This window comes from Otolemur garnettii, unplaced genomic scaffold (assembly GCF_000181295.1).
Source record: "Otolemur garnettii isolate 467f Iridium unplaced genomic scaffold, OtoGar3 scaffold00239, whole genome shotgun sequence".
In the NCBI taxonomy this organism is placed as follows: domain Eukaryota; kingdom Metazoa; phylum Chordata; class Mammalia; order Primates; family Galagidae; genus Otolemur; species Otolemur garnettii.
Genome location: NW_003852634.1, coordinates 326261 through 338977, shown reverse-complemented (window position 1 = coordinate 338977; position 12717 = coordinate 326261). Strand labels below are relative to the sequence as shown.

Here is a 12717-nt window from a genome sequence, read left to right as displayed (position 1 = left end):
AATTTTACTAAAAAAGAATGATCAAATATTTAAGTCGATATTTACTGATATCAGCTATTTATTTGCAATGCATCAGATAAATAAGATGAATTGATAGAAGCTGAATATAAGGATGGATAGGTGGATACATATGGATAAAACAATATATTAATAGTAAAATAGTAGAATCCATATTGGGTATATAGCTGTTTGGTATATAATTCCTCTAACTTTAATATGTTTGAAAATTTATATAATAAAATATTGAGGAAAAAAAAAACTCCATAGCAATTTCCAGAAGATGGGAGAAAGAAAGTGTTAGTTTGACAGTGTATGTGACTTAGCCTTTCTGACATTTTTGCTGAGTGGCCCCTCTAGATGACTTTGGATGAACTGACCTCCACTCCCAGTTCTTGTATAAATTGGTAGCTTCTTGGCCATATCCACAAGCATCTGCTTCTGAACCTCAGGCCTCTCTTCATTTTCATAGCGCTCTTTGTCTGTATAGGACAAGTAGAACTGGAAACAAAAGTGGTAGGTAAGACTTTATTATCCAAGGTTCACAGAAGAAATTAAAAACAACAATAATAACTGCTTAAATGAAAATATTCATAACATACCCTTGAAGCCCAGGCACCAATTTGGCTTATAACTCTTTCTGGCTAATTATCTCAATAATCTTATCTGGCTTTAATCTTCATAATTGTATGATGTGAGTATATTGTTTTACAAATAAAGAAAATGAAGCATACAGAGATTAAGTACCTTGCTGAAGGTACTTAATTAAGTAGCAATTCTGGGTCCCAAACCTAACTCATTTGACTTTAAGACTTCTGCTCTTCCCATTAACTATAACATGATGTTGTATACAGATGTGTGACACATTGTTGCTAGGATCTTGTTGATTAACCATGCTTAAAAAGTTACAAGTGTTTTTAATAGACAACACTGATAAGAAGCTAAATGAGATAGTTTGCAACATTCTGTGCATATTCTAATCTTGCAAATGAGTAGATATTGGGATATTCTCACTATCTGAGAACTTTTTTGTCTGGTATGGACCTTGTCACCTATTAGTGCCACCCTTCACTAATCTTGCCAGAGATATGCCAGCTCTATGAAACTAAATTTCTTCATCTGTAAAATAGAGGACATAATACCAACTTCATAAAATTGGGACAGAAGTTCTGGATAATAAGTAATGGAGAGACTCCTTTAGAATTTTCATTTATTGGATCATTTAAAAACATTTGACATATTGTGATTTTGAAAAAATTTAAACTCTTCTAGCTGGTGTGTGGTGGTATTTCATTGTGATTTTATTTAGCACTCCTCGGATTACTAATGATACTGAGTACCTTTTCACGAGCCATTTGGATATCCTTTTGTGAAATGTCTATTTGAGACTTTTGTCCATTAAAAAAGAACTGGGTTGTCTTTATCTTTGAATTCTTTATATATTTTGGATACCAGTCTTTTCTTGAATATTTTCTATCAGTCTGTGGCTTTATTTTCAATTTATTTTGTGGTGCCTTTTGAGGGATAGAAGATCTTAGTGGGATTAAAGGTGTGAGGCACCACACTTAGCCTAATCCTTAGTAAAATTGTAATAAAATATACATAACATAAAACGTAACCATTGTAACCATTTTTTTAAGTATATAGCTCAGTGGCATTAAATTCATTCTCATTGTTGCATAGCCATCACTACTGTCTATCTCCACTAATTTTTTCAACTTATAAAACTGAAATTCTATACTCTAAACTGTAACTACTCCTTTCCTCCTCTTCCTAGCTCCTATCAAAGACCATTATACTTTCTGTTTTTGTGAATTTGACCATTCTTTATTATTTTTTTTTTGAGACAGAGCCTCAAGCTGTCCCCCTGGGTAGAGTGCTCTGGCATCACAGCTCACAGCAACCTCCAGCTCCTGGGCTCAAGCAAGTCTCCTGCCTCTGCCTCCTAAGTAGCTGGGACCACAGGTACCCACCACAACGCCCAGCTAATTTTTGGTTGCAGCCGTCATTGTTGTTTGGCGGGCCCAGGCTGGATTCGAACCCGCCACCTTGGGTGTATGTGGCTGGCGCCTTAGCCACTTGAGCCACAGGCACCGAGCCTGAATTTGACCATTCTAGGTACCTTGTACAAGCAGAATCATTCAGTATTATGTCTTTTTTTTCTTTTTTAAGAAACAAGTTTTCACTCTCTTGCCTAGGCTGCAGTACAGTGGGCATGATCACATCTCACTGTAACCTCAAACTCCTGGGCTCAAGAGATTCTCCCACTTCAGCCTCCTGAGTAGCTAGGACCACAGGCAATGCCACCCCACCCCACTAACTTTTAATTTTTTTGGAGAGATGAGGTCTTACTATGTTGCCCAGAGTGGTCTCTAATTCTTGGCCTCCCAAAGTGTTGAGATCACAGGTGTAAGCCACTGTGCCCTGCCCAGTATTCTCTGTGTCATGACTGGCTTTTCCCTTAGCATATACATAGTATCCTCAAGTTTCATTTATGTGGTAGCACATGTCAGAATTTCTTTCATTTCCAAAACCTGATAGTATTCCATTGTATGTATATAACAAATTTAATGTATTCATTTGGGTTACTTCCATCTTTTGGCTATAGTGAATAATGCTGCAATAAACATGGGCATACAGCTACTTTTTTTTAGATGTTTTTCATTCTTTTGGGTATACACTAAGAAGAGGAGTTGCTTGATCATACGGTGGTTCAATTTTTAATTATTTGAGGAACCGTTATACTGTTTTACATCATGGCTACACCATACCCACTAACATCTTACAAGTGTTCCAAGTTCTCCACATTCTGAACAACATTTGCAATGTTTCAGTTTTTTTCATAGTAGGCATCATAATTGGTTTGAGGTAGTATCTTGTGGTTTTGGTTTGCATGTACTCCACTTTTGGTGTTATATCCAAGAAATCATAGTCAAATCCAGTGTCATGAAATATTTCCCCTATGTTTTTTTCCAAAGAATTTTATAGTTCTATTTCTTACATTTAGGTCTTTGATCTATTTTGAATTAATTTTTATATATTGTATAAGATAAGGGTCTTAGTTCATCCTTTTACATGTAGATGATACAGTTTTCCCAGCACTGCTTGTTGAAAAGACTATCCTTTTTGGGCAGTGCCTGTGGTTCAGTGAGTAGGGCACCAGCCTCATATACTGAGGGTGGAAGGTTGGAACCTGGCCCCCACCAAACTGCAACAACAACAACAAAAATAGCCAGGCATTGTAGTGGGATATAGTAGCCTGTAGTCCCAGCTACTTGGGAAGTTGATGCAAGAGAATCGCCTAAGCCCAAGAGCTGGAAAAAAAAAAAAAAAAAAAAACTATCCTTTTTTCCATTGAATGGTTTTAGTATCCTTGTTGAAAATTTCTGACCAAATTCATGGGTATTCTTATTTCTTGGCTTGCTATTGTATTCCATGGGTCTGTCTTTATGCCAGTACCACATTGTTTTTAATGCTAAAGTTTTGTGGTAAGTTTTGTAATCAGGAAGTGTGAAATGCCAACTTTGTTCTTTTTCAAGATTGTTTTGGCTATTTGGGATTATTTGATAGTCCTTATAAATTTTTAGAATGGAATTTTTCTGTTTCTGAGAAATATCATTGGGATTTTTATAGAGATTGCATTGAATCTATAGATTAATTTGTGTAGTATTGACATCTTAAAAACATTAACTCTCATAATCCATGAACACAGGATATCTTTCCATTTAGTATTTGTGTGTCTAATTTCTTTCAATAATATTTTTTAATTTTCAGTGTACAAGACTTCTCCCTCCTTGGTTAAATTTATTCCTAGGAATTTCCTTCTTTTTGATGTTATTATAAGTGGATTTTTTTGAAATTTCCTTTCAGATTGTTCATTGTTAGTTTATCAAAACAAATTATTTTTGTGTGTTGATATGTTGATTTTATATCCTGCAATGTTGCTAAATTCATTTATTAGATATAACAGGCTTTTGGTGTATGGAATCTTTATGGCTTTCTACATATAAGATCATGCCATCTGAAAACATAATTTTACTTCTTCTTGTCCAGTTTGGATGCCTCGTATATCTTTCTCTTGCCTACTTATATAGGCCAGAAGAAGTGTTCCTTCTTGTATTCTATTTGGAAGAATTTGAGAAGGGTAGATACATGTCTTTCTCAAATATTTGATAGAATTCATCTGTGAAGCCATCTGGTTCTGAGATTTCCTTTGTTGGTAGGTTTTTGATTATTAATTAAACCTTTTTTACTTGTTGTACATCTATTAAGATTTTTTCTTTTTTCTTGACTCAGTTTAGGCAGTTTGTGTGTTTCTAGCAATTAGCCAATTTCATCTAGGTTTTTCTAATTTGTTGGCACATAATTCTTCATATTATTTTCTTATAATTCTTTCTAATTATGTAAGGTTTGTAGTAATGTCTCCATTTTAATTTCTGATACTGGTTATTTGTTTCTACCTTCCTTTCTTTCGCCCTTGTTCTCATCATTCCTTTCCTTTTGCTCCTTTCTTAGTCTAGCTAAATTTTATTGAGTTTTTCAAAGTCTCTCTTTTTGTTTTGTTGATTTTCTCTATTGCTTTATATTCCTTATTATGTTTATTTCTGTTTTAATTATTATTATTTCCTTCTGTTAACTTTGGTTTTAGATGCTATTAATTTGCTGGTACTTTAAGATGTAATAATTAGACCATTTATATTGAGATATTTACCCTTTTTAATTTTTTCCTCTTAATTTTTTATTAAATCATAACTGTGTACATTAATGCATTTATGGGTAAAATGTGCTGATTTTATATACAACTTGGCATGCTTACATTAAACTGGTTAACATAGCCTTCACCTTATCTCATTATTGTGTTAAGACATTTATACTCTACTCTTAACAGATTTAACATGTACCCTTGCAATATGTACCATAGGTGAGGCCCTACCAAATACCCTTTCTCCACCCAACCTTCCTTCTCCCCTTCCCCTCCTTTTCCCATCTTCATCCTGGATTATAAGCAAGCAGACAGCTCTCAGAATGGGAGAAGATATTTGCAGGTTTTGTTTCTGACAAAGGTTTGATAACTAGAATTTGATAACTAGAGAACTCAAACTTTTTTTTTTTTGAAACAGAGTTTTACTTTGTCACCCTCAGTAGAGTGCCATGGCGTCACAGCTCACAGCAACCTCCAGCTCTTGGGCTTAGGCAATTCTCTTGCCTCAGCCTCCCAAGTAGCTGGGACTATAGGTGCCCGCCACAACATCCATCTAAGAGATCTCAAACTTTTTAATAAGAAAAGAACAAGTGATCCAATTTTGTTGTGGGCAAGAGACCTGAATAGAAGCTTCTCTGAAGAAGACAGGTACATGGTCCACAGACAGATGAAGAAATGCTCATCATTTTTAATCATCAGAGAAATACAAATCAAAACCACTATGGGATATCATCTAACTCTAGTAAAAGTAGCTCACATAACAAAATCCCAAAACTCTAGATGTTGGCATGAATGTGGAGAAAAGGGAACATTTCTGCACTGTTGGTGGGAGTGCAACCTAATTCTTTCTCTTGGAAAGAATTTTGGAGAACATTTAGGGAACTAACAGTATCCCTGCCATTCGATCCTGCAATCCCTCTACTATGTATATATCCAGAAGACCATAAAACACTTTACAACAAAGATATTTGCACCAGAATGTTCATTGCAGCCCTAATCATAATTGCCAAGTCATGAAAGAAGCCTAAGTGCCCATAAACCCATGATTGGATTAACAAATTGTGGTATATGTATACCATGCAATATTATGCAGCCTTAGAAAAAGATGGAGACTTTTCTTCTTTTATGTTTACATGGACAAAAACACAACTATTTAACATTTTTTAATATAGGTGTTTACAACTATGAACTTTCCTCTGAGTTTTATTGCATCCCATAATTTCTGGCACAGTGAGTTTTTTTCATTCATCTCAAAGTATTTTCTAATTTTTCCTTTGATTTCTTGTTCGATTAATTGGTCAGGAGTATGTTTAATTTCTACATATTTGTGAATTTGTAGTTTTTATTATGTGTTAATCTTATCTTCATTCAATTGCAGTCAAAGAAGATACTTTATATGATTTCAACCAATTAAATTTATTGAGACTTGTCTTACAGCTTAATACATGGTCTATCCTAGAGAATAGACCATGTAAACATGGGAAGAACATACATTCTGCTGTTTTGGTGTGAACTGCTCTATATATGTATGGCACAGGAAACTGGTTTATTGTGTTGTTTAAATCTGTCATTTTCTTATTGATCATCTACTTAGTTGTTCTATCCATTATTTTAAGAAAATGAACTATTGCTGCATAGTATCCCATGGTATACATATAAAATAATTTATTAATCCATTCATGGGTCAATGGGTACTTGGGTTTATTCCAAGACTTGGCAATTATGAATTAAGCTGCAATGAACAATCTAGTGCAAATATCTTTGTTGCCAAGTGACTTTTGGTATTTTGGATATACACCTAGTAGAGGAATTGCAGGATCAAATGGCAGGTCTACATGTAAATCCCTGAGTATTCTCCAAACTTTTTTCCAAAAGGAATGTACTAGCTTGCATTGCCACCAGCAGTGCAGAAGTGTTCCCTTTCCTCCACATCCAAACCACAGTACTACTATAAAACTAATTTATAATCACTCACACTTTCATATGAGAGATGAATCACAACTATAGCCCAGGATTAAGAAGGAAGGGGAAGGAGATAATGAGGGAGGGGGGTAGTTCAGTAGAGGGAGGGTTAATGGTAAGACTACATCTATGGAGCATATTGCAAACGTACAAGTCAAATCTATCAATTACTGAAAACAAATGTCTTAATACTGTGGTTAAGTAAATGAAGTGAAAGATATTTTAATTACTAGGATGTAAGCACTCTAATTTGTACAAATAATCAACATAATGAATCCCACAAAGGCATAAATGTATTCACAATCTCTGTAGATATGACTTTTAAAAAATGAAGTATTGAAGTCTCCAACTATTATTGAAGAGCTGTGTATTTTTTTCTTAAATTCTGTCACATTTTTATTATTATATTTTGGGGCTCTCTTGTTAGGTGCTTATGTTTATAACTTTCACATATTCTTGGTAAATTGACACTTATATCCATATGTAATGTCCTTCTATTACCTCTTTCTTGAAGTTTCTTTTGTTTGATATTGCTATATAGGCACTCTTAACTCTGTTTTCATTACCATTTGTGTAGAATATCTTTTTCTAATCTTTCACTTTTGACTTATTTATATCTTTGGTTCTAAAGTTAGTCTTTTTAGACAGAATAAAGATAAATCATGATTTTTTTATCCATTTTGTAATCTCAGCCTTTTAATTGGATAATTTAACCCATTAATATTTCAAATAATTATTCTTTAGGAAGGAATCCTACTGTATTTTTTGTTTGAGACAGTTCACTTGGTCAAACTTGGTAGAGTGTCATGGTGTCTCACTTCACAGCAACCTCAAACTCCTGGGCTCAAGTGATTCTCTTGCCTCAGCCTCCCAGGCAGCTGGTACTACAGAAGCTTGACACATTGCCCAGCAATTTTTTAGAGATGGGATCTCTTTCTTGCTCAGGTTGGTCTCAAACATGTGAGCTCAGTAATCCACCTGCCTTGCCCTCCCAAGTGCTAGGATTACAGGTGTGAGTCACCGCGCCCGGCTTGTTTTGTTCTTTATTTTCTACATATTTTATATCTCATATGTTCATCAATTTCTGCCTTTCTTGGTGTTTAATTTTATTTTTCCTGTGTGCTATTTTGATTCCATGAAGGCAATAATTTAAACCTTATTTTTCCTAATGCTTAGAGGAAGTTAAAGTCTGTCATATTGTTTTTTTTTCCCCTACTTTGGAATCTATTCTAATTTAGAGTAGTTATTGATTATAAATGCCTGATCTTATCATGAATTCTTCCATGAACCCTTCCAAATGTTGCACAAAACATTTGGATCCAAGATAACACAGTTTGGAAATGTTCAATTTAATTATTGTATATTTTCTCAGAATTGTCTTCCAGCATCTTGCTTGGTAGTAAAATAATAGTTTCATAGAATTGAAGTAGTTGAGGCCTCAGAATCCAAGTAAGTTCTTGTTTTTCTAATTACATTACCAATGCTGTTAATAGTTTCCTAGTCTTCAAGATATTCAGGAGTGATGATTTCACAAACTCCTTCAATAGCCTATTGTATCCTTAATTCACCTATAAAAGTCCTCTTTTAAGTTTACCATGACTCTTTTGCAACAGAAGTTATTTGCTCTTTTTCTGGGGTCCTATTCATGCTTTATTGGTATTTTTCCCTTCCTCTGTTCTTAGCTTTTAAGAAGTAACCCATATTCTTACCTTGTGGTTTGGCTGCTGTGGAAGTGTAAAGATAGACTTCCAGTAGGTCCAGGCAAAGAACACAAAGATGGCATGGTAGAATATGAGGTAGATAACTGAAATTTAAAAAATAAACATATATATATATACCATGTTTATATTATCTTTTTATTCATTTCTAAGGATTCAAAAAGATGAAGCTCAATGACAAATTTTTATTTGTTTCTTTATTTCCCCATATTCTCTACTATTATTGTGAAATGTTAATTCTTACTATTTTGTCACACAATGACACAAACAAATCACAATGCTGACTCCTGAACCAAAGACTTCCTGAAAGTTTCATGTCCTAAAAGTTGCCATGTGATTCTGGAAGCAAAGGGGGGGGAATATCCTTTATATGACAATGTAGGGGAAGCTACTTTAGCCAATTTTCATTATCTATGCCAGTGTGAGTACTCAAAAGGTGAAGATGATATACTTTATACAGCATTTTAGAGTTTACAACATGTGTTCACATATATTATTTCATTTAATTTTCTCAATAACTTTGTGAGGTATGTATTAGGATGGAGACAGTTGACATGATTAGGAGTAGTTAATTGACTAAACTCTATTCTACTCTAAAGAGGAATTTAGTTTAGTTTAATTAATTAAACCTACCTACTCTATAGCGTTCCCAGGTATTAAACCCAGGACTTTCAACTCTACATACTAAGTTCTTTTCAATATCCCCAAAGACTACATACTTTTGAAGTGTGAGTTGTACTTTTGAGACAGTTGTACAAATAGCATTCTACTGCCTTTATTTTCATACTGTTAGCCTTTTAGCTCTTTTGAAATGGAGAATTTTGGTATTTTGCACAGAGGTAGGTATATGACTGAAAGTCAGTTTAGTCTTTCATTGTTAAATCCTTGAATGGTATGGTATTATTATTTTGATTCATGAGAAAGTCTCAAGAGAATGATGTGACATGACCAAAGTTAATAGGGCTGAGTCTTTCATACATTTATGGCTGAATTGAAAAACATTCTTCTCTCTTGGGCCAATGGTTTCAGAGCAACAGTATAAAATCTTTTAGATGTGCTTGAGTTTTGTAATTATGAAATCTTATCTTAAAATTCAAGCAACATAAGGTAAAAAAAAAAAAAAAGGTCCAATCCATGCATACATCTAACTTTCTATCTCCTCATCCTAAGGTGTAACATTTCACTGATGTTTGGTATGTATCATTCTGGATTTTATTTTATATGTTTATATAAATATATGTATACAATAAACCTGAAATTTGTATAATATTTTAAATTTTTATTGTATTTTTTTGAAAGTAATATATTCACAAAGTTAAAAATTTGATGGTATAGAATAGAATACACTGAACTCTCCCTCATGCCCCTGTCCCTCAGTTACTCAGTTACCCTACCTGGAAGCAACCAATGTCACAAGGCCATAACTTTATTGTGTATCTATTCAGATATTATACAAACAAAATCATCCACATAGAGTGTTTTCTCACACAGATAATAATATTCTATACTCACCATTTTATTTATTCTATTTCATTTATTGTAAGTTGGAAATCATTACACTTAATACTATGTATAACTTAGAGAGAGTGAACTTCCTCACTCTCCTTTTAAAAGGATACATGGGATTCCATTGCATGAATATATCATGGTTTATTTAACCAGACTGTCTATGATGGAAATTTAGTTTTTCCCATTTCTATTGCTACTACAAATATTGCTTCAATGAATAATTTGTATAAATATATTATCAGTACACATACAAAAAATAGCAGTAGGATCAATTCCCTGAAGTGGAACAGCAAGGCCAAATGGTATGCCTTTTGATAGATATTGTTAAATTGCCATTAAGAAAAGTTGTATTTAATTTACACTGTAATCAGGGGTGGAGCCAAGATGGCAGACTGCAGCCAGCTTTTTACAGAAGTTCCTGTCCAGAAAGAGGCTTAAAGGACAGAAGTTTAGCAAGGGAGCTGATGCTTTGGAGTGGAGCCAAGAGAGAAGATTGAAGAGCACACTTCAACCTTCCTGAGGCAAGCTGCGATCCCAAAAATACAACCAAAAGGTACAAAATCCTCCACCAACCAGATGGGAGTCCCCTCCCCCACAACAAGAACTCACAGTTTACTCCATGCAAACAGCAAGCAGAATTCAAACTTCTTCCCACTCTATCCCACGGGAGAGACCCCCTAAAAATTGGACCTCCTACCCCTGCTGGCATGACACGGCACATTCCTGCCAGGCATAAAACTGTAAAACTGTATAAAACTGTATATATTCCCTACCTACAACATTGAACTCTGAGGAGTCCCCACCCACCCATTCCGAGGTCTGGGGCTTTGTTACCTATGGAGTCCAGATTCATGGGCATCTCCTTGAGAGAAGTAAAGGGGGAAAGGGCTGGTGCTGCTCTGTGCTGACTGTGGCACAGGCATGAGGAGAAGAGAACTAGCCTGGAGGAAGCCAGTGTACAACAGTGGCATCCTGAGCTGCAAACTGACGCCATTCTAGGACCATCTCTCTGGGCAACCAGAGGTTCTGGACAGCAGCAATAGGCAGAACGTAAGTAAAGAGATGATTAACACCAGCCCTCAGGGTATAATACAGCTGAGACAAAGGCAGTGGGAGGGCAGAGGCTAGAACTGACACCTGAGTGTAAACTGCTATTTGTCTGCTGCCCAGAGCTGAATGCAGCCTCTGACTTGCAGAGGAATCTAGCCAGACAGAAGCACACAAAGCCCCCCTGCCGAACTCAGATTTCTGGCTGATTTTGCCAGTCGTGAACCCCAGGACCAGTTGCCTACAGGAGTGAATAGGGTCACAGACCTGGGGGATTACCAGTGACTGGGTGCAAGGTGAGGAAAGAGGTATTAACCTTCCCAGACTAACCCATCTGCTGAGTGGGTCCCTTTGCCATCACGGAGCACTAGAGCAAGCTATATCTGAGCTGCAAGTGGACCCCTCTTATCTAGCTTCCAGAAATGCTGCTGTTGCCATTCCTCCACCCCCTGGCTGCTCTGGTGGGGCTGAACTAGGACTGATCTAGCCGCTAGAGTTCCCCTTTTCTATCAGTTGCCCCGGCGGGACTGAACTAGGACTGATGCAGCTGCTGCCGGTCTCTTGCCCCCTGGTAGCCCTGGCAGGCTGAATGACGTCTAATCCAGTTATGAAAACTTCCATGTGGCTGCTGCCATTCCACTGCAGCCTGGTTGCCCCAGGACCCGAGAACTGGGAGAAGACTACAGACACGCTCTGCCTTTCTCTCTGGGCAACCAGAAGAAGCCACCAACTAAACAGTTCTGATAAGGCTTCTAAACAAGGTAAACTCAGAATGGGGCAGAATCAGCAGAAAAACTCTGGCAACTTGAATAACCAGAGTAGATCAACTCCCCCAAGGAATAATGGGGTAGATGCAATTGAAGACACCATCCATAAACAGATGGCTGAGATGTCAGAAATCGAGTTCAGAACGTGGATAGCAAATAAGATTAACAGAATGGAAGAAAGGAAGATATTAGAAGTTCAAGAAATTATTAAAAAGATGTCTCAAGAATTCAATGATTTCAAAGATAATATGATCAAATATTTTGAAACACTGAGACAAGAGGTTGCAGTCCTCAAGTATCTGAAAGATACGGTGGAAACTCTCCGTAATAGAGTAGAACAGGCAGGAGAAAGGATCTCTTATTTTGAAGAAGCCCAGGAGAGCAAAGATCAAAAGAAATGGAGAGCAAAAACGGATCTCACTCTCAGAGAGCTCTGGGATAATTCAAAGAAAACTAATATTTGCCTTATAGGAATCCCTGAAGGTGATGAAGTTGCGTCACAAAAAACAGAGGCTCTTCTTCATGAAATTATGAAAGAGAACTTTCCAGACATGCCAAGAGATTCTGAAATTCAGATAGTAGATAGTTTCAGAACCACAGCACAACTCAATCTGAACAAGACATCCCCCAGACACATCATAATTAACTTCCCCAAAGTTAAGATGAAAGATAAAAGTCTGAAAGCAGTCAGACGTAAGAAAACAATAACCTACAAGGGGAAGAGTATTAGGATGACTGCAGATCTCTTGGCTGAAACCTTTTAGGCATGAAGAGGGTGGTCATCAACTTTTAATCTCCTAAAACAAAATAATTTTCAACCCAGGATCCTGCATCCAGCTAAACTGACTTTCATGTATGATGGAGAAATTAAATACGTTAATGACCTCCACATGTTAAAGAAATTTGCCATAACTAAACAGCTCTCCAGGAAATTCTCAAACCTATCCTCCATAATGACCAGTGCAATCCTCCAACACAAAAGGAAACCAACTCAGAAACTTTTGATCACATTCCA

General features: G+C 36.1%; 1 protein-coding gene across 1 annotated transcript in view; it reads right to left on the bottom strand.

Annotated features, from left to right (window-relative positions):
* Positions 1 to 297: 297 nt before the first annotated feature.
* Positions 298 to 12717, bottom strand: part of ZDHHC15 (zinc finger DHHC-type containing 15) — a 94016-nt gene continuing 81596 nt past the window's right edge. The window contains exons 2-3 of the mRNA XM_023508292.1: positions 8371 to 8465; positions 298 to 498 (exon numbers count right to left, since the gene is read on the bottom strand). Of these exons, the coding sequence (XP_023364060.1) occupies positions 298 to 498; positions 8371 to 8465 (296 nt within the window). The remainder of the gene's footprint in view (positions 499 to 8370; positions 8466 to 12717) is intronic.